Source organism: Neophocaena asiaeorientalis, unplaced genomic scaffold, assembly GCF_003031525.2.
Source record: "Neophocaena asiaeorientalis asiaeorientalis breed wild unplaced genomic scaffold, Neophocaena_asiaeorientalis_V1.1 scaffold37, whole genome shotgun sequence".
Lineage (NCBI taxonomy): Eukaryota > Metazoa > Chordata > Mammalia > Artiodactyla > Phocoenidae > Neophocaena > Neophocaena asiaeorientalis.
Window position 1 is genome coordinate 2,530,992 of NW_020174269.1, and position 27,948 is coordinate 2,558,939.

At 45.4% G+C, this 27,948-nt stretch overlaps 1 protein-coding gene across 1 annotated transcript; it reads left to right on the forward strand.

Moving 5' to 3' along the window:
- Window positions 1–16: 16 nt before the first annotated feature.
- Window positions 17–27,902, forward strand: CKMT2 (creatine kinase, mitochondrial 2). Its single transcript, XM_024755684.1, has 10 exons — window positions 17–52; window positions 15,303–15,474; window positions 16,982–17,180; window positions 18,594–18,689; window positions 19,148–19,369; window positions 21,011–21,096; window positions 22,047–22,170; window positions 23,224–23,358; window positions 24,781–24,906; window positions 27,639–27,902. Exons 2-10 carry the CDS (start codon window positions 15,323–15,325, stop codon window positions 27,756–27,758), a joined length of 1,260 nt encoding a protein of 419 aa, XP_024611452.1. The 5' UTR covers window positions 17–52; window positions 15,303–15,322; the 3' UTR covers window positions 27,759–27,902.
- The last annotated feature ends 46 nt before the right edge of the window (window positions 27,903–27,948 follow it).

Consider the following 27,948-nt stretch of genomic DNA (forward strand, 5'->3'; position numbering starts at 1 on the left):
CAGCCCCGGGCTATTCGCGAGAGGCAGGACGTGGGAGACTCCCGGCTCCAAGGTCAGTGAGGCTGTGAAACTCGGCTTTATTCCTCCAAAGTGGGGTTACTGCTAGAGCCAGGGTGGGGCCTTGTGAGCAGTGGACCCAGGGCTGTAGGCCGGAACCTGGGCACTGCTCCTGTGTGAAGACTTCATGGTAACTCTCTAAAGAAGCCGGCAGAGCGTCTGTCCTTGGCTGAGCCATCCTGCACCCAGGCGCAGGTGGCCATTCCGTGGAACAGCTGCGCTCGAGGTGCTGGAACCGTGTCAGCACCCTGCTTGCGGTGCCTGTTTTTCATAGTGAATCAGGACTTTTTCTTGATGGAAAAAAAAAAATCTAAATGCCACTGAATTGGGAACTTTAGCCTTCAACTTCCTTTCCCTTGTAATTTGTAGAAACTAGTTCATTAGTTTTGAGAATGGTTTCCCTCAGCAGCATCAAAAGAGTTGCAAATCAGTGACTTGGGGTAAGCTAACTTAAAAATGAACATTCTGGAGCCCTGGAAAGGAGCTAATTACTGATTGGGCCAGTAGCTAGACCTGATTTAAATTGGTTAACGTTATTGCTAGAGATAGTTTTGTTTTTTTTTTTTTTTTTTGCGGTACGCAGCCCTTTCACTGTTGTGGCCTCTCCCGTTGCGGAGCACAGGCTCTGGACGCGCAGGCTCAGCGGCCATGGCTCACGGGCCCAGCCGCTCCACGGCCTAGTGGGATCTTCCCGGACCGGGGCACGAACCGGTGTCCCCTGCATTGGCAGGCGGACTCTCAATCACTGCGCCACCAGGGAAGCCCCTAGAGATTGATTTTTTTCCCTTTTATTAGCATTTTGAGATTGATTTTTGAAATCACTAACCCATTAATAATGAACCAAGGAACAGTTTTCCCCCCCACTGGAGGTAAAGATGCTGTAGAATTGACCTACATGTGTTTCATCTCTGGCAAAGGACTGTTCTTTGCTTGCTTGCTTGGCTTACTGTCAGCCCTGTTCCTGTCCCTCGAGTGGGTGACATCTCTGCCTTCGAATACTCTGCTGGGTGTGGAGAGTGACATTCACCAGAACAAGGCAAAACCCTTCAGCCCTCCTCCGCGCTGCCCTTTAGACCTTCCCTTGAGCCTTGCCCTGTCTCTGACCCACACAGGGTCAGGTGAAATCACCAGAGGTGGCAGTTAATGGCCTCATGACAAGGCTACGCTAGTTCACCTGGTGGGCTGTTTCCAGAAGTGCCACTTTTCCTATCTGCAGCAATCATGCTTCCTCTGTTTCTGAGCTAGTGTCCTTGGTCTGTTCTCTCTGTGCTCATGGAGAAGAACATGACCACCACCAGAACTTGGCAAAGGGGCTTCTTGAGCCTCCCAAGCAGGCTCTTACAGGATATCTGGGCGTTATTAGGCTGTGTGAGCACTCCACTTCGTCTTCTGCTTTTGTAGGCACCTTTTCCAAAACCCCAGCCTTTAGAGCTAACCCTTCTGTGGGTTAAGGCACTGTTCCAGCAAAGGGCACGAGCGTCACATGCACCCATGTCACCCACTCAAGGGACAGGAACAGGGCTGACAGTAAGCCAAGCAAGCAAGCAAAGAACAGTCCTTTGCCAGAGATGAAACACATGTAGGTCAATTCTACAGCATCTTTACCTCCAGTGGGGGGAAAACAGTTCCTTAGCTCATTATTAATGGGTAAGTGATTTCAAAAATCAATCTCTAGCAATAACATTAACCAGTTTAAATCAGGTCTAGCTACTGGGCCAATCAGTAATTAGCTCTGCCAGCATCATGACCAAATCTTAGCCTTAGACAGTGGGCCAGAGGCCAGGTCAGTTTTCCTAAAGGGGTGGATGAGGCAAGTACAGGAAATGTGGGGTGAGGGTGAGATAAGGAATGGAGAGTCCTGGGTGTTCAGAGGCAAGAGGAGGATTGCTTCTGAGACACACTTTGCCCCTGGCTCAGAGGCACTGGGTCTCCATCTCTGCCACACCTTAGAGAAGGAGCCATTTGTCTTCCCAGAGGGAATCACGTGGGACCGTGCGTCAGCATTCTGGGAGTTCCTGCCCCTGAGCCAGGAATCCCACAGGAAGCCTGTCTGAAGGTGACTGCTGGAGGTCACATCCATTCCTGCCTGGGAAGCCACAAGGGCTCCTTTCCTTGGGCAGGGATTTCAAAGGACTAGATGGTTCCTAGTTTCCTACTTTCTTGAAAACAACTTATCCTTGAGAGGCAAACCCGGTGATGGTTGTATGTCTTCATCACCAGGAGGCCTAGGAAAGACCTGTTTTACAGGGAAGGACCATAAAGCCCTCTGCTTATGACTTTCTACTTGTTGAGTGGAACAGGAATGCCCAAGGGTGCCTTTTAGGGTACCAGTATAGCCGGTGGTGGTGAAGTAACTTGAACTCTTTGCTCCCTTAGAACTGGGAAGGAAAGCCATTCTCTGCTGGCCACGAATGGCATCATAAGAATTTGTTCAGAGTGTTCTGTGGAGCTGGTCCAACCCCAAGGACATCTTCTGTTTTGGGGTGACGCTCTCTGGAGGGAAAGCTGACACGTGGTCCTCCCCCGGTCTTCCTTTGCCCTCCAAGGAGCTCAAACACATGGATGCCATTTACAGCTGGACCAAAAATAACTCTGAGTCAGCAGAATGGTACCTATGGCATCTCCATCCAGGATACTCAGGACGACCAGGAGGCTCAGAATTGAGGCCATGACAGAACCTAAGGCCTCCACATCTTAGGATGTCACAGAACCAGACAAAACCCTTAAACCAGGACCCAGACTCCCAGTATGCCTGCCTGAGACAGAGATATAGAGCTCTTGGGCACAGTGACAAAGGGGCTTAACGTGGTGGTTCTTGTTTTTTAGTGGAGAGGGCAAGTGTAGGAATACCACAACACTATTGCTTTTGGCTGTGATCTTGCACCCCGTACTGAAATCTCCCTGGATTGGAGCCCAGCAGTTCTGCCAGATTGTAGCCCTATTACTGTAAACAGTGCTTTTCAAATCAAGAGTCATGAGGTATTCCAAGTTAGGGAAGCTGAGGCAGACAGCTTCTATGGGGTGAGGGCTAGAGACTACCTCCCTCCTCACCCCTGCAAGCCCTACTTCTGGAGGAGAGAGGAGAGAGGAGGGGAGGAGAGAGAAGAAAAGTCCATGCCCCGTCTCCTCAAGAGAAAGGCAGGCTGGCGCAGCAGCCCCTGCATGGCTGGCAGGCGCTTTGGTCACCTGGCGTCAGAGTGGAGAGGGTGAAGGAGCACCTGGGATCTGGGCACTTCAGCAGAAGCCTGAGGACAGGAAAGAGAGCAGGCTTATAACATCTGGGACTCTGGGGGAGTCACATGCCCCGAGGTGATGATCCTGTGTCTAGAAGCTGCTGTGGTAAGTGCATGTCTGTGGTCTTGGGAGCCTGAATGGAGGGATCTGTGTCAATCCCAGGTCCTAAACTACAAAGGTGGTTTCTCTCCAATTGCTGGTCTGTGCAGGGCTACCTGTGAGGTGCTGTGGTCTGCAAGGAGCCTGCATCCGGGGCCAAAGACAAGCCTAGGTTCAAATGCCAGCTTTATCAAGGTGCTGACCCCAAGACCTGGGGCAGGTCCATTCACCTCTCTGTTTTCCCCATCTACAAAATAATGCCTACTTGGAAGGATTGTTTCAAAGACTGAAAACAGTGTTTGTAAGGACCTCTTGCAGGATGCATGGCTCATGCTAGGAGTTTAGTAAATGATAGTTAAAAAGAAAAAAAGACAGTAAGGTTGACTGGGCATGTAGGGATGGAAAGGACATTCCAGGTGGAAGGAAAGGCCGGGTAAAAGGTCAGAGTCTGGAAGAACTTGGGAGCCCAACTGAGTAAATCCATTTTGCGAACCCTGATGCTGGTTTTCAGAGGATGAGCAGTGGATTGGAAAGTATATGATGGGCTCCTTCTGGAATCAAGTCTTGTCCTCAGATTACAAAATAGAACAATTAGATGAAACACTTTAAATGCTAAAAATGTAAACTAAAATCAACATTCAGGGAAGGGGCAGACCAGTCTGGGATGACCAGGGGTGGCTGTGGGGAGAGAGTGATAGCTGTCCCATAGGCTTAGGGTCACTAGGGGGAAGGGACTCACATTTATTCAGTGCCTACTGTGGCCTGTCACTTAGTCCTCACAACAGCTCAGGGAGAGGTCTCATCAAACCCATTATAGAGAAGGAGTTGCTGAGGCTCAGGTAGGCGATTCATGGGCTTCCCAGACCTAGCAGGGCTTGGGAATTGCCTGTGAAGTTTATATAACATACCTGTGACGGTCCCATTCTTGCCACTCATTCAAAAGATGGAGCCTGGAAATCTGGATTTTTAGCGCACTTCACAGTTGATTTTTTTAGCTTTTAATTTATTTACTTTTGATCATAAAGGCAACCCATGTTGATTTTTACGAGTGATGCAATACAGAATTCTATTAAGAGAAAATTAATAATCTGCCTACTCCAAGTCTGTTGCTCTGAAGTAATGCTTTTTGCAGTTTGAAGAATCATCTTTAGTACTTTTCTTGATGTTCTTACAAATATATGCAAATACATATATACATATATCATTGTTACAAAATTGGAACCACTCATATTCATTACTCTGCAAGTTTTTTTCCCTTTTAACCTAAGACTATGGCAAGACATGCATCCAGGTAAAGTGGAGGCAGTTTTAACTGATTCTTTAATAGCTGTGGAATATTCCATTGTCTGAATGTGTAACATTTAATACAACCCTTCTCCCTCTGATAGACAGGTTTCTTCTAGGGTTTTTTTTTGCCACTACACATAGTGCTTCACTAAATATCCTTGTGCCTCTCTCCTTGTATACTGGCAGCTCTATTTCTTTTTTATTTTTATTTTTTTTAGAAATTTAGCCTTTTTTAAAAAAAATTAAATTTATTTATTTTATTTTTGGCTGCATTGGGTCTTCATTGCTGCGTGCTGGCTTTCACCATTTGAGGCGAGTAGGAGCTACTCTTCGTTGCAGTGCACGGGCTTCTCATTGTGGTGGTTTCTCTTGTTGCAGAGCACAGGCTCTGAGGGCGCGGGCTTCAGTAGTTGTGGCTCACAGGCTCAGTAGTTGTGGTGCACGGGCTTAGTTGCTCCGTGGCATGTGGGATCTTCCCAGACCAGGGCTCAAACCTGTGTCCCCTGCATTGGCAGGCAGATTCTTAACCACTTCCCCACCAGGAAAGCCCTGGCAGCTCTATTTCTGCAGAACAGATTTCCAAAGTGTGATGCTGGGCCAGTGGGTATGCACATTTTTATGTTAATTGATGTTTCCTGGTTCACTTTCCAAAATGGTTGCAGTAGCTCACAGAGCAGTCCAGGTGATTCTGATCACAGCCAGGGAGAGAGGAGAGGGCCACGCAGAGCTGCTCCCCCCTCACCTCCTGCCCCTAACTCTCCCAGCACTACTCAGCAGGAGCCTTTTAGGACCAAAAGAAGACCCCACCTTGCCCTCTAGCTTGGGCCTTTATTTACCTGTCTCCCCAAGAGCAGAATTCCTGACTTGGAGCAGCTAGGTGTAACTTGTCCTGCAGAAAGGCTCTTAGAAGACATCAGGGCTGAAGGAAGGGAGGGTGCCTGGGAGCAAGCTGCAGGCACAGCAGGGCTGTGGGCTGGAGAAGAGAACCAGGGCTGGCCTATCAGGGATACACATCCCTGCAGGACCAGGCACCCCTGCTTGGCTGAGTACCCCACTCTGGACTAGGGGGCACCTGCGTCCTCAGGAGAGAGGGGGGGCTGAGGGAAAAGGCCCTGTCTTGGCTGAGCAGACCCAGAGAGGCACTAGGAAATGGCCTGGCCCAGGAAGTGGCCTGATTAAGGTTCAAGACAAAGGGTCTCAGGCAGAAGCATCCCAAGGATGCTGTGGATCCAGGCAGGCTCTGCAATTGCCCCACACCCAGGAGGTGCGGGCTTCCTGAGTCTCTGGGGGATGCTCTCAATGTGTTCAGTAGGTAACCCTCCATCTGTCAGAAGGAGCGAGGGAGCCCTCAGCCCCCCTGCCCTTGAACGAAGCCGAGTTCCCTGCTGCTGAGGTGAAGGGAGAACGTTCTCAAACACGCTGTGGGCAGCCTGTAGAGGTGACCTCTCAAAAGGAGTGCACAGTGATAGTAACAGATGTGAGCAGATGTTCAGTCCTTCATAAGTGCCAGGCCCCGTTCGGATTTGCCCCTAGTAGCTGCAGGTGTTCTGGAATCTAGAATCAGCCAACGTTGTCCCCACATCATGGGTTTTCTCTGGACCTTTGGGGACAGGCAGCCACTACACATCCTAGGCAGATTCAGTCCCAGTGTAATTCAACTCTAAATTTCAGGGGAATTAACTGCTATAGAATCTCCTCAGAGCCAAATCTGGATGAGTGACAGTGGTCCAGGACGCTTTGTCCTCATCCAGAAGATACTGGACCTAGGCATAAAACAGGGGGTACAGTTAGCCTTTCTTCCTCTCTTCCTTTCTGCAGCATTCCAAAGTAGATTAAGTGTGGTGTGGACTGAGGGCAATGGCCATTCTCCCACCTGGAGGATGGCTGGAAGGCAGCCGGCCATAGAGAGGCGATGCACCAGGCCTCTATAGTCATCTGTTTATGCATATGGGTGTGCGGTGTCTAGTCATTGTTTCTGCTCTGATCTTTTGCAGTTTGTGTCCGGGTACTAGTCCCAGGGCAGGTGGAAGCAAGTAATACCTCAGTCTGATTAAGACCAGGCAAGCTCCCTCAAACAGTATAGCTGAGTGAGCTGGGCCAGCTCCAGGCCCTCCCAGGGACTCCCATGGGGCTCTGGTTCCCCTCGAAGAACACTTACCCTTTGCCTGGTAGTTGCCCAGGTCGGGTGCTGGTTAAGAGCGTGGACTAGGAAAAGAGACCACTGGTCTTGAATCCCAGTATTGCCACTCACAAACCGTGTGCTTTTGGACAAGTTATTTTACCTTTCTTTACCTCCATTTGCTCATCTGTAAAATGGGGCTAATAAGAGTATCAACCTCATGGGTCTGTTGTGAGGATTTAATGAGGTAATAACCATAAAGCTAACAGAACCATGTGCCCAGCATAAAGTAAATGCTACACGAGAATTTTCCCCTCAGACTGTGAGCTCTGTAAAAGTTGCCACATAGTAGGCACTTAAATATTTATCAGACAAATAAGTAAAAAGATACCTATCCTCACCATCTTATCATCCTGTCTTGCCTCTCCCTCCATCATTGCCCACTGTGACCCCTCTCCCCCAGAGCACATCAGTGTCATTCACGGTGACCGTGACCCACACTGCCTGATGGCCTCTGGAAGTCTGTGGTCACTGGTGTTCCTGGAAGGTGGAGGAAGCCCCGAGGGCACACCCTCTGGTTCCTCTGCCCCTCAGAGCTGCCCAGAACGAGGCCTGTGTGCTGGTTGACTGTTTGGCCCCGCAGTTATCCTCTCTCGAGCCCTCTCTGGAAACCCTGATTGAGAGAAACGATCCAGTATCCCTGAGAGAGCATAAAGAACCAGAGGTAGCTAGAAATGTCTGGCAACTCCATCCAAACATACTGTAATGTTGTTTGTTATTAAACCTGATAAATAAAAACAGGATCTTCATTTAAATAAGAAACTACTACTGAAACTCAATACATGTGATTTCTCTTTAGCTGTGTGACCTTTGGCTGTCAGTTAACCTCTCTGTTTTTGAGGTCCCTCATCTTTGACATGGGGCAAGATATCTGCTTCTTGGGGTTGTTGTAGAGAAAGTACTTGGCACTTGAAAGTACTAATTTTCCCCCCTTATTAAGATATGAAAAGGATTTTTAATAATTCCACTTATTCTACAGTGAAATGGGTTGCTCTAGGAAGTGGTGAGATCCCCAGCACTGTTGCTATTTAAGGAGGGCTGAAAGGAAAGGATTCCTGCATTTGGGCTGAGCTAAATGACCTCTAAAGTCCTTTCCCACCCCAGTGTCTCTATGGCCGTTCGTTCACTCACTCATCCAGCATTTTCTGAGAACTTACCACATGCGGGCCAGTGGGCTTGAGAACCAAGAAAAACTATGACCCAGTCCTGTGGTCTTTGGGTCTTTTCTCTTACATGTGCCAAGTGCCAGGTCAGCTCTGAGTGATGTCCATCCTTGACCTGAGCCCTGCTGAGCTCCCGACACCGTCCTCCCCAGTGTGTGGGAGAGGGAGATAACAAAATGAATGCTCCCTTCCCTTTTCTTAGAGCATTTCCTTTAGAAAACTTGTAAATTCTGTCTCTGCCCCTTTGAGATGTATTTAAATGTTTTTCAAAGCTAAGTAAGCTTCCAGCCAGCTTAACAACCCAGGACTGTCTTTCTCCAAGGCCTGGGAGCCATCTCTTTGAAATGTAAACACCAGGAAGATAGCACCCAATCTCCCAGGCTCAGTGGTAAAGACCTGCTGTCAGAGAGATGGGAACAGCTCATTTTCCCTTTGGATAAAGGCAGTTAACTAACACAAATGGCCACCCCAATGATCAGGTGAATTTAGAGTGAATTCTGTGTGACAAATGGTGCTGTCATGTCCTCTTACTTGAGTTACCTGAAGAACAGGCGTAGGTGGGCTCTTTAAGAGGGTGAGATTTTGTTCTGTCTTTCCAGTCTCTTTAGCTGATGTGCATCACAGTCTGGTTTCGTGCTTAGTCAATAATAAAGCTGTTTTCTTTCTCTCCTCTGTCTTTTGGAGAGAAATTTCTGGGTGTCGGGAGACCTAAATTTCCCCAACACCTAGCACTTTCTCTTCATCTGACCCCTCCTTCCCCACCTACCGCTCAGTCTGAGAAGGATCCCTGGAGGAAGGAAGGGCATGCAGTGATGCTTCGTCTGTTATCTGTGGGGTAGCATCCGCTGGATCACCCCTGGAAACCGCCGAGGATGGGCTCAGTGGGCTCCCAGCGGGGCAGCCAGCCTGTCATGGCTGAGAGGTCAGGAGCCTGTGCTGGGCTACCCTGGCTCAGGGGCAGCTCACAGAGACCAGGAGCCTGAGCAGGGAAATGCTGAAAACCTGCATACCAGCCTCACTCAGTTGCTTTTATGATAGGATTTCAAAATCAGTAGCTGAAAGGGACATGTTTAGTGTTATGTAAGTAGGTTTTTTTTCTCAAGTTTTGATCCAGGAAGCTAGCTCACAAAATTGATTCTATATTGGCTTGGATACCAGGCCTGGGGCTTCATAGCAGATTAAAAGTGAGAAGTACTTGGGAGTAAAGGAGCCAGGTTAGTAAGGTGCCCTGGAGAATAGCCCAGGGAAAAGGACCCATTCCCTTAGACCTACATGCATTTAAAAGGAGATACATAGGAGGCTGTTATGATATCCTCCTTCTGGAAATCAGGCAGAGCACTGCTCACAAATAATTATGTAAAGCCTGGGAGGAAGTGCTTACTGAGCAGCTACTATGTGCAAGGATCTGTGGCAGATGAGTTCCTGTCCTTGAAGATTTTACCCATCAGCTGGGAAGATAATCCGAACATAGTGGGGAGTTCCCTAACATGACAGGAGATACAGGACAATTGAGTTCACCAACAAATGTCAAAAAAACTATGCAGCTCAAGTGCAAGTGAGTGAGCAGCCCGTGAATGCTTTGGGAACTCAGAGAGAAAGCCATCACCTGAGGCTAGAAGGGCACAGGGAGATTTTGTGGGGACAAGGCACCAGGCTGTGGTCCAGTCAGACAGGGAAAAATGGACGGCAGAGTCCTAGTTGAGGGGCAGTAAGAAGCAATACTTTTACTAAAACAGTAACAATAATTTTACTAGAACCAATTAGTGTGGTTTATTGCATTAGCACAAAAGTACGGACAGAAAACTGATATCTTAAAAAGTAATATCTATATTAGAATATATATATGTGTGTGTATATATATATATATATATATGTATATTTTCAAGTTGAGATTGTATAGGCTCTAGAGCTGTCAATCCGAATGTCGGGCCAGCCCACTGGGTCCTAGGTGTTCTGGGTCCCCATGACAGTCCCTGAATGTATGTGCACATGTGCTTGTGTGAGCCTTCACAAAATTCTGAATATGAGCTTCTTTAGTTGACATTTGCCTCTTTTCCCCCAAATAGATCAGGATTCCTCTCCCAGGGAACACTGGCTGCTGGTCTCACAAGGCTGAGGGAAGCTGGCTTCTCAACTTCTCTGTTGCCCATGTTCCTCTCCCCCCAGCCCTCTGCTCCCCCATCTGCTCAGCTCTCTGATTGGCCCCGTTTTCTGGCCTCACATCGCCCACTCAGTTGACACCTGCTCTCCCACATAGATCTGGCAAAGAGAAGAGCAAACGCCACAGCCTTGACGTGGCGCCCACAGTGAGACTGTCTGGATGCTGAAGCTTTTGTCCCTGGAGAAACACCACAGCTGTTCCAGCCCCTCATCTCCTCTCTCCAGTGATCTCTTGACAAAACAGTTCAGTGTGTTATGCTAATACTAGGGGCATAGAGGGAATGAAAAACTTTAAAAAGCTTGTAAGGGAGCTTCAGATCTCTTATGCTCCAAACTTTTGTTCCAGTGGTTTCACACAACATACTGATTTATAGAACTACCACGTGTGGAAACTAGGCAAAGCCAAATACTGACCCCTTCGGTGGACACAGATTACCTCTTACATACCTCTTTCCAACTCCACTTGTTTATGCCACATGTTACCATCTGTGCAAATAACAAATCAAGTCTCTCCTGAGCAGGAATTTTAGCTGTAGATGGTGCTTATGTAAGATTGGGGCCTCCTGGGTAACAGAGGAATCTGTAAGACAAAACAATGTCCTGCCTGTGCAGCTTTTCAAAGACTAACTTTTAACATGCAAGAGAGAGTTAGTTTAGTCATGAGGAAAAGTGATTTCATTGCAAGCCTGGCTTTGGGTCTTTGGGGAGCATGGCTCAGCCGTTGCCAAGTTACTACCCTGTTCAATGAGACCCTTGTTTCAGTCTCATACCCAAGTTTATCGATTGGGACCTCAGTAGAGAAATTCTATGTCTCATTGAATCTTGGAGAGAGAAAAACATAGAGTCAAAGGAACAGGAATTCTTCACCAAAGCTTTGAGTCTGTGTCAATTCTCTACGAGGAATCAAAGCAGGGGTACTCTGAATTTCAGCTCTAGGATTGTTCGTCTTGCTGCCACCAAAGCCTCCACGGGATTATTACCATGAATCATGCATCACTGCCCAGACACCAGCATGATGTTAGAACTCTTGGATGTTAATATTATTTCCATGAAACTAAAATATGGATATGATGACATTTCAAACATTAATATTCTGAGTCAGACACCTACCCACAGATCACCCTTACAAAGAGGAAGACCTTTAAAGACCACCAGTGGTCAGTGGGCTGCACATAGACACACCCCCTCCTCTTCCTCCTGACTCTACCTCTTCGGATTTATCTTCTCAAACATGCTGATGTGAACACCTGTCAGTGCTAAAGCCAATTAAAGAAAGAAAAATAAAAGTCAAGCTATTTGAGCCAAACTCAGAAACCAACGCACTTCTTATTAACTTAGGGCTGGCTTAAATTTTGACCCATATATCGTCTGGAAAGAATTCAGGCAACACTTCCTTTACTTTGGTGAGTTCTGTGGTAAAACTCATAGAAGACAGTATTGCCTCTCTGCTTGAAAAGCAGATTGGAGGGTCTGGAAGCAAATAAGACAGGTCTGAAAGATGTAAGTTAGTGTCACCTGCTGTGTACGAGAGCCAGGAAGCCTGGGTGCTGTTCGTTGAGGAACACTAACCTACTCTTGGAAGGAGATGGACAACAGCCCAAAGTCTAGTAGGGAGCAAAGAAGTACATGTGATGAGATGAATGTTGGGCCATTACATATCCCTAGAACGACTTTGAGAAATGGCCCATTTATCTTGCCTGCTGATTACTAAAGTAATTCCTGTTGTCTTTACGATTGAGGGAATTGTTTTTAGAAATGGCACTGAGGAAAGGCTGTCTGATAATCTGATTTCCTGGGCTAACGTAGAAAAATAACTTCCTAATTTTTTTCAAGGACTTTGATGCTTTTAGTTGAGATGTTCGAATTTCTCCCTAGCTCAAAAAATGTTAAGTAAAGACTTCCAGGTGGGGATCCTGGAAGCACAAAGTTGATGAACCCATCCCAGTTCCCAAAATGCAATCAAGGAAGAAAGTGGACCTCAGAAGGCTACTCTTAGAATTGTGCATAAGGCCATGTCGACCTCACCTTATTAGAGGAGTTTATCGTCTGCTGGATAGCCCAGGTTTTCATACCACAACCATACTCTCAACAGGCTCATTGCAGTCATCCAACCCACCTGTGCTTGGAGAATCTTGTAGCAGAGCCTTGGTAATCTTCTAAATACAAGGGGAAAAAATTCCACCCTTCCTTTATGTGGGCATCACAGAGACCAATATAATGAGAGAGTACTAAGAGTTACCTGCTCTATTGTTCTCCACTCAACAACCCATGATAAATAGCTCCCCACTGGGTGATACTGTGGATTAATTGTCCATTCTGATTTCTGGGCAGTAGCAGACACAGCAGGGTATCTGATTTTCATCCCTGGTGATATTATATAAATATTTATCTTTTTAAAATATATTTATTTTTGGTTGCATTGGGTCTTCACTGCTGCGCTCAGGCTTTCTCTAGTTGCGGCGAATGGGGGCTACTCTTCGTTGTGGTGCACGAGCTTCTCATTGCAGTGGCTTCTCTTGTTGAGGAGCATGGGCTCTAGGTGCACCGGCTTCAGTAGTTGTGACTCGCAGGCTCTAGAGCACAGGCTCAGTAGTTGTGGTGCATGGGCTTAGTTGCTCCACAGCATGTGGGATCTTCCAGACCGGGGATCGAGCCCATGTCCCCTGCATTGGCAGGTGGATTATTAACCACTGCACCACCAGGGAAGTCCCATAAATAGTTATCTTGATTTATACATGTTCTGAGTTTTGAAAGATAGTTTGACTGTGTCCCCAAGTCTGATTGATAATTATTGTCTTAGCCCCGTAAGGACACCATATCTCTGGCTTCCATTATTCATTGTTGAAAAATCAGCTGATGTTTTTTCTTTATAGATGAACTGTCTTTTCTCGCTGACTGCTTTTGATATCTTTGTTACTGATATTCTGCAGTTGACTGTTATTTATGTATGTGTGGATTATTTTAATTTTGCTTGACTTATGTCATGCCTCTTGAATCATGGATTTTTGTCTTTCATCAGCTGTGGAAAATTATCAGCCATTTCCCTTGAAATATGGCTTCTCTACTCTGCCTTCTGAGGCTTCCATTAGATGTGTATTTGATCTTGTCATTCTATCCTTTATACCTCTTTTATCTCATATTTTCCATTTTCTTATTTACCTGTGCAACATTCTGGATAATTTCTTAAGATATCTCTTCCAATTCATTTATTTCTGTCTTCAGCTGTATTATATCCATGGTTCATTCCGGTTCTCTTTCAAATCAGGCTTATTATTCTTAATAGTCTCTTGTTGCTTGCTCGTCATTGTGATTCCATCACTTACTTCTTTAAACATTCCACATAGAGCTAATCTATATTCTTGTCTGACAATTCCAGTATCTTCAGTCATTGGAGGTCTGAATCTGTGGCCGTTCCTTCTGCTGACTCCCATTCATGGTGCCTCCTTGTGTGTTTGGTGATCTTTGACCAAGAGCCTATTGCTTGATCTTACTCTGTAGGGAAGCAGGGCCTAAACTGAGTATACCTTCCTCAGAGCAGATTTGAGTGCATTTCTGCTGGAGGGCTCCTGACCCTGGACCACTTTAGCCCCTTTCAAGGGTCCTAGCTCAACTGGGTAGTCTTAGACTCAATTCCCCACCTCCCTGCTGGTATCCAGACCTTAGTATTCAAATGGACATCCACTCTCAAGATAACCCAAACCTGAGCTCCAACACCAACTCATCTGGGGTGAGCAAAGTAGGAGAATGGTCCTTAGAGACTTTGCAAGTGCGAGTAATGATTAGTCAAATCCATTCCACCTGCCTTCACCAATCAAGGTTGTCTTAAGACTAGCATCTCCACCAAGCAGCTCCTAGCCTAAACAATAAGATGTTTGCCAGAGTTATTTTCCAGGAACGTGGACTCAGCTGTGTCTAGTTTAAGCGGAGCTGGTTATAACTAGATAGGACCAGCAACCGTCCAATTGGGCATACATGGATGTCAGTGACCTTTTGACATAGGAGGGCTGAAAACTCTACCCTCAGAACCTGCAGAGGTGTGTAGCTTTATTACACCTGTGCAAAACAGCAATTACCAAACCTTTCCCCAATCATCCTTCCCCACACTCCCAGACCACCCTGCTTCTTTGTTATCCCATAAATACCCCAAGCCCATTGCTTTCAGGGAAGTGGTTGTGAGATTTGTTCTCCCATCTTCTCCCTTGGCTGCCTTGTGAATAAACCCTCTCTTTGCTGCAGACCTTAGTGTTTCGGCATTTTGGCTTGCTGTGCGTTGGGCAAAATGAAGCTCGTTTGGAAACAACTTCCTCTATGCCTTACAAGCGCAGCAATGCATTCTATTCAGGGTCTAGTTGTGTAGCGGCAGAGTCCAAAAGAGCACCTGGGCTGTCAAGCAGCCAGATGTAGAAATCCTCTGGGTTTTTCCCGCTATATCATATTAGTGGAGAAAATGGCAAGGACTGCAAGCAGTTTGACATTCTCAGTGTCTAAAAACTACCCAGGTAGGGGCTCCCCTGGTGGCACAGTGGTTGAGAGTCTGCCTGCTAGAGCAGGGGACACGGGTTTGAGCCCTAGTCTGGGAGGATCCCACATGCCGCGGAGCAACTAAGCCCGTGAGCCACAACTGCTGAGCCTTGCGTCTGGAGCCTGTGCTCCACAACAAGAGAGGCCGCGATAGTGAGAGGCCCACGCACCGTGATGAAGAGTGGCCCCCACTTGCCACAACTAGAGAAAGCCCTCGCACAGAAACGAAGACCCAGCACAGCCGAAATAAATTTTTAAAAAAATAATAATAATTAAAAAAAAAAACTACCCAGGTTTTCCTAAGCAGTATGAAGGGGACTGGGGAGAAAGGAAGAAAGAAAAACAAAACAATGAAACAGGCTAAGTCGCCTGCAGTTTTTCTCTTGCCTGTTGTTCTCTGTACCGTGGTTCAGGGCCATCCTGTGAGGCTAATTCTCAGCTTCTCTGGAGTTCCCTGGTGGTTCAGAGGTTAAGAATAGGTACTTTCACTGCGGGGGCCCGGGTTCAATCCCTGGTCGGGGAACTAAGATCCTGCAAGCTGTACGATGTGGCCAAAAATTTTTTTAAAATAAAAAATAATCTTTAGCTTCTCTGCTTTCCAGACACTCATCCAAGAGGAAGGATGGCCAGTACCTTCTCGAAGTTGCTAACTGGCCGCAATGCCTCTCTGTTATTTGCTACCTTGGGCACCAGTGCCCTGACTACTGGGTACCTGCTGAAACGGCAGAACGTGTGTGCTGAGGCCCGGGAACAACACAGGCTATTCCCTCCAAGGTAAGTCCTCCTGGCTTTAAAACGACACCAAAATGCCAGCCAGAAATATGCTTTCCTCTGCTGAAACTGTCGGCAGAGGCCCCTCTTTTTGCCTCTGAGGGTGACTACATCAAATTGACTCATTAAGCACAGTGACCTGTGGCAAATCCAGGGATGTGTAGTGTCATCATTCCTGCCCAGAGCTTGAGCTCCAGTGGAATAGTAATAACAGTCGGAGCTAACCTTTGTTGAATATGTGTAGGCGTGTTGAGCACTTTACGCAGAGTATTTTATTCCTCTTAGCGTCCCTTTGTGATGAAACGGAGGCTTAGGAAAATTAAGTCGTGCCCAAGTTCACACAGCTGGTGCAGCCAAATGTGAACCCAGGGACCTTGATTCCAGACTCATGGCTCACTCACGCTGTACTGCCTTCTGGAAAACGTGACGCGACAGCACTGATTTTAAGTATCAGCTTCTTTGCTTTTTATTTTATTTGTTTTCCGGCCACACTGTGCAGCATGTGGGATCCTAGTTCCCTTACCAGGGCTCAAACCCATGCCCCCTGCAGTGGAAGCGCAGAGTCTTAACCATTGGACCGCCAGGGAAGTCCCTAAGTATCAGCTTTAAAGGACCTTGCAGAAGGGAAGCAGAGAAGTGGCATGAAGATGGACTGTTTTCTCCACCCTGGGGACCTTGTCATGGCTGAGACGTCCCACACTGGATAGAGCTGGAGTGGATGCTGACTTTAAGGGATTCCATATAGGCAGCTGTGCATGAAAGAGACAAGGAAGGCCTGAGGTGTTTCTCAGAAACATTTACTGGCTTTCATGAGAATTAGGAACTCTGAGGGAATTACTGGCACCTACCATATACCTCAGGAATTCCTTATGTGAGATTACCTGTGTTTGAACCTGTGGTGGTCTTGAATCCTCTATTCTTCAATCAGTACATATCCCAGGGTAAGATGGCACCCCCCCCATTTGATTTCTTTCTATGTATTATTTCAACAAATATTTACTGAATGCCTGTTTCTATAGGCAGGCACTGTTCTCAACAAAGCAGATAGTCATAGAGTTTGCATCATAGACAGAGGACAGAAAAATCAATGAATTTCTGTGTAGTTCTACCCACAGGGTTGTTAGCCTCTATCACAGACCTAAGGGACCAAAATGTAGTTGTTGTAATTTACCCAAACTTCTGGGTGTAAAAAAAAAAAAAGTCTACATGCGATTTCAATTTCTTTTCTAATCGTTTCACCCTATTTCCTCTTTACGTAAACATAAGCCACAGTCTGTGGGCTCCTGCAGCCAGCATAATGGACTCCTTAGGCAGGGCCAGGTCCATCCCTCTGGCAGTTCAGGGAACTAGTCTTTAAAATCTGGCTTACTTAAATCATGACCGAGCCAGTTTTCCTCTGCCCACTGGCTGAAGAGAGCCTGGTGGAAGGATGGCTGGCCAGAAACAAAGCTCTTGCATAGGCCCCTTGCCCAGGGGCTGCTCACTGAATGCCCCTCTCCTCCTCATGCAGCGCAGACTACCCTGATCTACGCAAACACAACAACTGCATGGCCGAGTGCCTCACGCCGGCCATCTACGCCAAGCTCCGCAACAAGGTGACGCCCAATGGCTACACCCTGGACCAGTGTATCCAGACTGGAGTGGATAACCCCGGCCACCCCTTCATAAAGACCGTGGGCATGGTGGCTGGTGACGAGGAGTCCTATGAGGTAAAACTCTTGGCTGCCGCTTCTGTAGTGTGTGTGTGAGGCGTGCTTTGGGTTCTCTCTGTGGGACCAACTTGCTGCTTTCTCAGGAAGGGCGCCCATAAAGGGAAGCCAGCTTCAACAGAACAGCTGTAGTGCTCTCTGGAACAGTGAGGTCTACAGCTTCCCAGGGACAGGGTTTCCTTTGCTGCTGCTGTAGTATCCCTCCCCACCGAGGAATGAGTTGCATGAACCAGCTCTCAGAGCTTGTCAAGGGGATGAATTAGTACAGAAAAAATAAAATCTTTTGATGTTTTTATTGTTTGTGTATTCACCGATAAGGCATTAGGAGATGTGTTTGTGGCTGAACTTTACTGAGGCTGGAGGATGGTTCCGTGTGTGTTTAGTTTGGGAATTACTGATTACACAGCCCCCTGTAGTCTTACTGAGTTCACTGAGCCTCTTGGAGAAATCCCATGATCTCTGCATCCTCATCCTGGGTCAGAAGCACAGGATGGTTTGCTGATCTAGAGCTCAGCCGCCAGAGCAGCTTCTAAATTACAGTAAAAAACCTGCAGCCCATCTCCCTCAGGTGTGCCCCCTTTGCTCCTTCTGTTGCAGGGAGCTGAAGGTGATTCCCTGGGAAGGCAGCCGTCAAGAGGAGGGAGAGGACCACCTTGAATAGACTAGACTAGCAGCTCACTCAGGGACAGCAGTGCCCACCTCTGGGCTCCCAGAGTCCCAGACTAGAGCTGGCTCCCAGGACCCACATCCCACAGCTCCCAAAGGCGGCACAGTGCTCTGTTTGACTTCTCTGAACCTTATTTTACCTAAAGGATGTTCCTGCAGTTTTTGGTTTTTTATAAAGTAGATTTCACTTGAGATAGTTTGTGCTGGGGAAGGTCCTCACAGGGTAACAGGTCCCTGCTTTGCCTTAATGGCTGCTGTGCACTTTTCTTTCTATGCAGCTGGTTTTCCACAAATTTATTATATTGCTTAAACTCTAGAACCCGACCATCCCTTTTGACCACAAAACTGCTTAGCTTCTGAGCTGGCAGCTTCTTTTAGCCCACAAAAGCAAGAGCTTCTGGAGAAAACCCTCAAATTCTTAAACACAGGATTTTCTTGCTCCATCTGATGGCAGTGAACTTGGCAGAATCGCTAGGGAGGAGGTTACTATGACAGAGTTCTGTAGCCCTGCCCTCTCCCAAGGGGCAAGGTGCCTCAAAGAGGTTTCCTCTGGTATATGCGACCTACTAGTACTACTACTATAATTAGTATCGTCATTATTAACCATCAATCCGGTCTCACACCTATTTCCTGCATGGTTGCACTGAGAATTTCAGAGAAGGAGGGCATCAGCTTTGGCCCTTAAGATAAATAGGAGCAAATGATAAACCAATTCAAGAGGAAACAGGAGCGCCGTCCCTCCTGCAGGTGTTTGCCGACCTTTTTGACCCTGTCATCAAGCTGAGGCACAATGGCTATGACCCCAGGGTGATGAAGCACCCCACGGATCTGAACGAATCCAAGGTAGGCTCCAGCCACCTCTGTACCTTCCCATGAAGCCAGCACTCCAGAGTCCAAGGTGAGGAGAACTGGAGAGAAGGGCCCCTGGGTCAGATGCCCTTGAAAGCTCTGTGATGGCCCTCCCACACCATGCTCCCTAGAGGGCCACTGAGACAGTCAGGAAGGTCCCAAAGTCTGTTTTTCTTACCTCCTACCACCAGCGTAGTGGTGGTCACTGAAGACTTTAGCCTTTCCCAGAACAATTCCTTTTTTCACCCCAAACGTAGCCAGAGTAAAGGACTGCAGACAGCGCTGTGTAAAGTAGCTCCTCCCTTGACTTCCCTCCAAGACCCCTCCCTGCCCCCAGAGTCGCCCGATGTGTCCAGCATGCACACGCGCTCAGTGCCCGGGGGTCCCCTGGTCAGCGGGTTGGAGGCCACCGTGGCCGTGGCGCTGCGGTAACCCCGCGCTCTGCTCCGCAGATCACACATGGGCAGTTGGACGAGCGCTACGTGCTGTCATCTCGGGTGCGCACGGGCCGCAGCATCCGCGGGCTGAGCCTGCCGCCCGCCTGCACCCGGGCCGAGCGGAGGGAGGTGGAGAACGTGACCGTCATGGCCCTGAAGGGCCTCAAGGGGGACCTGGCCGGCCGCTACTACCGGCTGTCCGAGATGACGGAGAAGGACCAGCAGCGGCTCATTGATGTGAGTGACCCCGAACCACGTGGGCTGCCTGGGGCGGGGCTGTGCCGAGAGAGCCCTGACCCGCGCGGGACGGTCTCCCGCGGAGCTCAGGCCCCTGCTCTGGTTGGGAGCTTGCTGGGGCTTTAGGCTGGTCAGTCTAAGGAAGGAAAAGCAGGCCTTAAAAGCTTAGGTCAAAAGTGGAGATGGTCTATGGATAAAGTCTGCCGAGGAAACAATGGGATGGTGGGTTGCCATTGGTGTGTGGGAGTGAGTGGAGGATCCCCGGGCTTGTTGATAAATAGGAACAATTGGGTGTGGAAAATCCCATCTGTGCCTGGAGGATGGTCTCCATTACCACACTCAAAGTCCAGGAAGCTTCTGGAAAGGGAATTATCCAGGTGGAAGGCCTGCCCTGACTCACATTGGAGCTGGCCTCTGGGGTTCCTGCTGCCTCCACAGGGTCTCCATGGCTTCCCTCTAACACTAGGGTAGACAAAACTCAAGTCCCTTCCTTTTTTCCCTGTAGCAAAGTTGAAACAGAATGGCATTTTCAAAGGTAACTTTAAACTCCAAGGAAAAGCAGAAACAAATTTCTGTCGTTTCAGAAGATGTGATGCCACAAAATATGCCCCATTTCCAAACCAGGTGGGCAACTGTGTGGTCTAGAGGCCTCAGTCTCCTGGTCCCCTCCTCTTGTTCTGGTACAGAACAAGCCCTCCTCTGCCTCAAGTAGCCACTTCTGGTTGCCAGGTTAAAGGGCGTGCTGTTTCCTGGGCAATGATAGTCCGTAAGCCTGGCCTGGCTCAGGTCTCCAACCCCTTCCGCTTAGAGATTGTAGATCTTCCCGTGTCCTCTCTATTTCTGACTTCAGTGTAATATGTGGTGTCCATATTCATATTCCTACTGTGTACACACAGTATTTTGATCTGATTTTGGTCTACACAGCAGCATATTGTAGTTAGAGGCATACTTGGGAGTCATACAGGTCTAGGTTTGCATCTAGGCTCTGCCACTTTCTAGCTGTGATAGGTTTCCTCTCTCTCAATCTGTTTCCTTTTCCTACCAAACAGAATGATTACATTTACCTCAGAGTGTTGCTGTGAGGATTAAAGGAAATAAAAGTACATAGCATAGAGCCTGGCACATAGTGAACATTACATGAATGGTGACTGTTTTTATTTACAGATCATTATTTTACATCTCTAATATTTTTTAATGGAAGGAATGATAATAATAAACCAACAATGCTAGTAACATGGAGAATGCAGCTGTATAGAACACTTTTCAGGATAGCACCCCTCACTCACTGCCCACTCTGCCATTGCATGGGGTTGGTGCTGGTGGGGTAGACACACTCCATAGTGATTAAGGATCTCCATCTGGGCTAAGCCAGTGGTTTGCAACCTTAGCTGTACACTGGAATCACCTGAAAATAACTGATGTCCAGGCTGCACCCAATAACAAGTCAGAATTCTGAGAGATGGGAACTGGGCATTAGAATATTTTAAGCTCTCAGTTATTATAGTGGGCAGCCAATGCTGAGAAGCACTGCCTGAGAGACCGCAGCCATTATTAGTGAGTTGAAAGTTGATCACCTGATGTTTGCCATTGTGTCTGATCTCATCAATTTCTTCTTTTTGCTTTGTCCCTTTGGGCCTGCAGGACCACTTTCTATTTGATAAGCCAGTATCCCCTTTACTAACTTGTGCTGGGATGGCCCGTGACTGGCCAGATGCCAGGGGAATCTGGTATGGACATAGCATTTTCACATTTGCATTGTGTGCAGACGTTCTCCTTCAGATCGCTGCTTGTCCTAACCTGAAGTTGCTGTGACCTGCGCTTGACAGCATGCCCAGCTTGAGCTAGATGGAGAAGATAGAGTACTTAGAAATTGGGGGTGGGTGTCTGTGTGTGTGTGTAATATATAAGTATAATGATGTTTCCAAATGTGCGGGAATGTTAGCTGTTTTGCATGAATTGTGCATGAGAAAAAAGACTTTCTTTTTAAGAAAAACTTAGCTTCATATTATTTGACCTCCCAGAGAATCTGTTTCATGACATTAAAACAAAAGAGCAGAAAATGAAAAGTAAATATTGAGGATTTAAGCAAAACTCTACAAGGAAGAGTGGCTATTGAGTGTACACATATTTTATCTTGGCCAAGAGTCCTCAGGCCACTTTGATTCCTAAACCTTGGTAAGTTATTATGACACTATCCGAAGGATCCCAGATCAAAGTGTTTGGGAGCAGCTGCTCAGTGGGGGTGGATAGGCGGGATCTACGCAGCAAACATATGTGAAATCTTCTGCACCCCAAACGTGTTGAGCTGCAGGTAAAATCTTTTTTTAAGTGCCACAAGATTTTGGTTGAATCTATTAGGAGGCAAAACACTCTTGTTGGCATCAAAGCCAAATGTTATCATGGCTGAATTATTGTCATCCTAGTCTGAGGGATGAGGGAGATTATGTTCTTGTTGGGCGAAAACATGACATCTTTGAGGGTTGGAGTTGGTCTTACTCTTCATTCTGTCAAGGTAACATTATTTTGCAGTACTCGTTCAGGCACAGTTAAGAGATTAGGACCATCTAAGGAAATGAGGAAGGTGAAATGAAACAATCAAGCTACAGAGGTAATGGGAATTTTCATGTGTTGAAACGAATGTAATTAACACTCAACACTGTATTTCTCTCTTCAATAGGCATAATAATGACAAGACATTTCTCATCTGGATAAATGAGGAAGACCACACCAGGGTAATCTCTATGGAGAAAGGAGGCAATATGAAAAGAGTATTTGAGCGATTCTGTCGTGGGCTAAAAGAGGTAAGATGTCATCAGAGAATTCTGAATAGTCACTAAAATAAAATCTCTTTGTTTTTCATTCTTGAAAAAAGATATTATGGTGACTTCCAAGATGGGGCTAATCTTTTCTAGGGATCATGGCACTCTTTTGGGGTGGGACTTCCAGGGCAATGCTTCAAAAAATAGATGACTTTTTTTTGTTGTTATTAGCAAGTTCCTATGCTTCCCTTCCCAATGCAGGATGGTTTAGAGAAGTCTGTGGATCATTAGTTATTTTCTGATTTCTTTAACAGAGATTTTGGCTGTTCTAAGCATAGAGACTGTATAGGATGCACCTATGTTCATATGTGACCTGACCACAGCCATACTTGATGAGAATTCCTATATTCTCCTACTATGCTCATGTGGAAAAGCATAACAACTGACATTTATTGAGTGTTTAGTATGTGCTAGGTACTGTGTTCAGTGCTTTACATGGTTCATCTAATTTGATTGGACCATTTTAATATCTTGATAGAAGAAGTTTAATTTTCTATTAAAGAAGTACTGCAGAATGAAAGAACGAGATTTTGCCATTTGCAGCAACATGGATGGACTTGGAGGGCATTACGCTAAGAGAAATATCTGACAGAGAAAGATAAAAATACTGTGTGATCTCACTTATATATGGAATCTAAAAAAATACAACAAACTAGTGACTCAAACAAAAAAGAAGCAGCCTCGCAGCTATAGAGAACTAGTGGTTACCACTGGGAAGACGGAAGTGGGGAGGGGCAGTATAGCGGTGGGGGAAAAAGGGTTATTACGGGATTATATGAAATCATGTGAGTGAAACTTTTGAAAATTGTAAAGAACTATAGAATTTAAAGAATCTTTCATTCAATAAAAATAAATTAAAAAAAAAACTGCAGATAGCTTTCCTTTTTCCTTTTTCCTACTACTATAGAAGTAGTACTATAAATTGACCTAAGTTTTATTCACGGCAAACGTGCAGTACACACGTCTTTCCCTGGTGTTTGGGATGTGCTGAGTGAATGGATATCTGAGAACTTCGTCATTTGTTCCCTGTCTTAGGTAGAACGCCTAATCCAAGAACGAGGCTGGGAGTTCATGTGGAACGAGCGCCTGGGATACATTCTGACCTGCCCTTCGAACCTCGGCACAGGATTACGGGCTGGTGTCCACGTTAGGATCCCAAAGCTCAGCAAGGTAATGTCATGCAGCCAGTGGCCCTGTTGGGTTCCACCAGGATCGGCTCACCTGGGACTGCTTTGTGGAGGGAAAAACGTCACAGCCCAATTCCTTAACCCTTAGTTTCTGCACTAATGAAAGAAAATGACAAGAAAAGGTTGTTTGTCTCAAAAACACTTGTATCCGTAGGATAAGAGTTTTAACGGGCTGTAAAAAAGGGAAGTGGCTTCAAGAACAAGAACTTTATTCTTTTTTTTTAAGATTTTTTTTTATGTGGACCATTTTTAAAGGCTTTATTGAATTTGTTACAATATTGCTTCTGTTTTATGTTTTTTGGGTTTTGGGCCCCGAGGCATGTGGGATCCTAGCTCTCCGACCAGGGATCAAACCCACACCCCCTGCGTTGGAAGGCAATGTCTTAACCACTGGACCACCAGGGAAGTCCCAAGAACAAGAACTTTAAATTCTCCTTCATATAACAAGTCAGGATAGTTAGGCCGGCTGCTCCACTCTGCTCTCTCTCTCCCAATACAGAGGTTCTCAGACTCAGGCCTGCAGCAAAATCACCTGGAGGCTTGTGACAACACCTGCAGCACTTGGATTTCTCACAGGTTTCCCGGCGATGCTGATGCTGCCGGTCAGGGAACTGCACTTGGACGGTCACTGCCTTAGAATGTTGTCCCCTTAGTGTGGTCACAGTCAGGCCTCACGCTCTAGCCTGTGGGAAGGCGAGAGAGCACGTGGGAGTGTCCATGTAAAGATTTAAGGTCTAGGCCTGGCAGTGGCATCCTTCACTTCTGCTTGTTCCATTAGCAAGAACCTAGCCAGTGGTTACTTCCTCAGCTCTCCTGTGGAAGAAAGGAAAAAGGATTCTGGTGGGCAGCTAAGAGTTCTGCCACAGCACACCAAGTGAATCAAATACTTTAAAACAATTTTAGAAAATGTGCTTTTGGCCAAAAAAAAGTATGGTAATATTTGTTATTCAAAATTCCAATGCTAAGAAAATTATGTTTTTTAATTTTTATCGGAGTGTAGTTGTTTTACAATAAGAAAATTATTTACTATGATTTAATGTCATGATTTTAATTATAGCAGTAACAAGTGTTATATAGATGAATAATAAACTCACCAAAGCTGGCATCCAGATGCCAATATAGCAGTATAGAAGTTAATGACAGCTCTGCTACCTTCTACCTGTGTGTACTTTTAGGCAAGTTAATTCCTCTGAGCCTTATTTTCCTCATCTGTGAAATGGAGGTAAAAGCAATACCTTCTTCATGGGATTGTTGTAAGTTCCAGCACAGGGCCCTGGTACATAGTAAATATATGCTTAATAAATATTAACTGTTATTACTTCTCATTATATGTCTTTTCTAAGTGTGCCAAGGATGACAAATCAAGTTTGATTCTTAGGACACTAAGTATTATCCTTTGTCCCAGGATCCGCGATTTTCTAAGATCCTGGAGAACCTGAGACTCCAGAAGCGTGGCACAGGTGGTGTGGACACGGAAGCAGTGGCGGATGTGTATGACATTTCCAACATAGATCGAATTGGCCGATCAGAGGTAACATCTCTCTAACTTTCCGAACGTGAACTACCAAAATCAGCCTGGAGGAAAAGAAGCAAACTCAACAGCCTTTCCTTATTCACAAAATTCGAGACCTCCTCTTTGCCCATTGAGTCCTGAGTCATGTTAGCATTTCATTCTGTAGTACTTGTCCTCCACGCATAAAGGTAAGCACGATGTAAGCTGAGAATGTATAAGCAAGTGAAGGAATTCACTGTGGGATGGTTGTCACCTGCCTGCCCCCAGGGCTGTTCCAGCAATCCTGAGCAGCGGGAGTTCTGTTATGCTAAAGGACAACAGTCTTTCATTACTGAGTCAGAGAACATTGTGCTCTCTCTGAGGGGGATGAAATAGTGGATTTTCTCTTGATTCCGAATTTCCTTTGGTGAAGGTCACATACTATCATCTTCACGTTGACGTTTTTAGATACTTGATAGTTTGTAAAATTTTATGTTTAGGGCTAAAGATGGCAAATAAGGTATGCATGAGGTATGTGTGAGATCGTGCTCATCAAATAATCCTTAGGATTCTGTGAATACATAGGATAAATGGGATTCATAAACTATAGGTAGGCCTGGAGTGATGCATGAGAAAAAGCACAAAGAGCGCATTTAATGAACATGGAAGCAGAATCCTAAGCAAATCCTGACCTCAGTAAGTCATCCCAGCTTATCTGGATGTGGTCCCATTGAACGTATTGTGCCCATCATTAATTTAAAAGCCGCTTATAAAACTCTTAATAACTCAGTGGCTGGTTATTAAATCTGTGGATTATTGTTGCTCTTTCTTCTTCCCTGCCATCTTTTGCATATTTCATTGCCAGTTGGTACTCCTACCAGTAAACTAAGGAAAGGAAAGGAGAAAACACTCAAAACAATTAAATCAGCTTGCGTCCTACCAGCTCTGGTAAAGTATTGATACTTGAGGAAGAAGCAGATATAAATATTACACCTTCTGAAATTTGCTGAATATGGTGTAGTGAATAAAGAAAATCTGGGTCCTAGCCCTGTTGGTTTCTAATATTAACTAGATTTTTAATACTGGAAAGCAAAGTACTCATCATTTTTAGAAAACTGTAAGTCAATAAGTGATCATCTATAGGAGCTAGAAAAATTCCCAAAAGTGTTAAAAAAAAAAATAAAACCACTTGTTCAACCTAACAACCCTGAGATAACCATTGTGAACATTATTCTAAATTGCCTTCCATTCTTACAATTATTCAAAAAACGTTTTTTACAGAATTTATTATTACAACATATTTGATATAACACAGCTTTTCCCAGTGTATTATAACATGAGCATTTTCCTATAATTTTATAATTCTTCAAAGAATATAAAATTCTTATTTTATAAATAAGATATATATAAATATTTTATAAATAAAATATAAATATTTAAATAAAAGAAATATAAATATTTTATAAATAAAATCTTATAAAAGAATTTTTATAATTCTTCAAAACATATTGTTTAATGACAGCACAGTAAAGGTGGTCCATTATCTACTTAATATCTCCCTGATTATTTGAGATTTTGTTTGACTATCTCTGTACATAACTGTATAACTATCTCTATACATAACTCTAATCACAACTCTGATTAGTTAGTTAGGATATATTTCTAGGAAAGTGATTCCTGGGTTAAGGATGAGGGTCCCTTACTTATAACCAAGTTTCCTACCAGAAGATTTATACCAAGAGAGTTCCACAGGCAGTGAATGAGAGACCCATCACCACACCCTCATCAACACTGAGATAGGTCAGTTGGCTAAGTAGAAAATCAGTGTTTCTTTTATTAGTAATGACTAGCTTTCTGGCCCAACCCTTTCATAGGGCTTCAGTTTCCTTATGCATGAAAAGAAGTGGGGAGCGTACTAGACACTGTCATGCCTAAAATATGTTCAGCTGTAACACTTAACCATCTCTTCCATTATTGCTGTGCATTCTTGAGTTTTATCATGTATTTTAGTGCTGTCTAGAATTAACTAGTAATTCCTTCCTGTCTTAGTTTGGGTCCCTTTAGGGGCAGTGCAAATAATTTATTTGGGAAATGATTCCCAGGGAAAAATTCATAGGTAGATGTCCTCTAGTTTAAGAAAAACCAATAATTGTAAACAAAAGTTCTAACATATATTTTTTTAAAGCAGGAATTTTAAAAAGTATATCTTAGTATAATTCACAGTTTCCTTTAAGTAGCACACTTGCCTGGTACAATACAAGCATTATTTAATTGCCAAACATTTGGGTTTAAACAATTTTCAGAAAGCCGTTCATTGTGTAAATGATAATATCTGAACTATAGCATGTTTAGTACTCAGATAGCTTAGTGGAAGGTCAGAATTCAGATCAGGGTCAGAGAACATCACAAGGGTGTCACTGTGTAGTTTTACTTTTAGACAAACTGTTATAACAGAGATTGATGGGGGAAGAAGTGTCTGAGATGCAAACTAATGGTTTTCATATTTTTAAAAAGTCCTTACACACAAAGTAGTAACTCCATCTTAACTGCAGAAAGATTGAGAGAAACCCCGTAACATCTCCGCTCCCCGTCCCTGGCGATAAACATCAGACACCTCTCCTCCCATAAAACGTTAGGGAAATAAAGAGAAGAAATTGTTAAAGTCCATGTAACAGGGCAAGTTTTCATTTGTCCCAGTATTGTTCCTACGGATCAAAGCCTTGCATGTGTCTTCTATGCAAATTAATCTTTCATCTTTTTCACTGTCAAAGGTGGAGCTTGTTCAGATAGTCATCGATGGAGTCAATTACCTGGTGGATTGTGAAAAGAAGTTAGAGAAAGGCCAAGATATTAAGGTGCCACCTCCTCTACCTCAGTTTACCAAGAAGTGAACTTCCCCTTCCCTAATTTATAAGTAATCTGTCTGCTGGTATGACAGACATAAAGAAATTTCTACTCTGAGAGTTTTTGTAGACTTGGAAAAATGTAAAACTGTAGATCCTGTCTATCTTTACAATAAAACTCTCCTTAATATCTTTGGTTTGTTTCTCTGATTTTTTTTTTTTAATGCTACTGAGACGG

Excerpts from the sequence above, each read along its gene's own strand:
- CKMT2 (XM_024755684.1), top strand. The coding sequence starts at position 15,323 with ATGGCCAGTACCTTCTCGAAGTTGCTAACTGGCCGCAATGCCTCTCTG. Across the intron at positions 21,097-22,046 it reads CCAGATGCCAGGGGAATCTG|GCATAATAATGACAAGACAT; the intron begins GTATGGACATAG and ends TCTCTTCAATAG. Across the intron at positions 22,171-23,223 it reads TCTGTCGTGGGCTAAAAGAG|GTAGAACGCCTAATCCAAGA; the intron begins GTAAGATGTCAT and ends TCCCTGTCTTAG.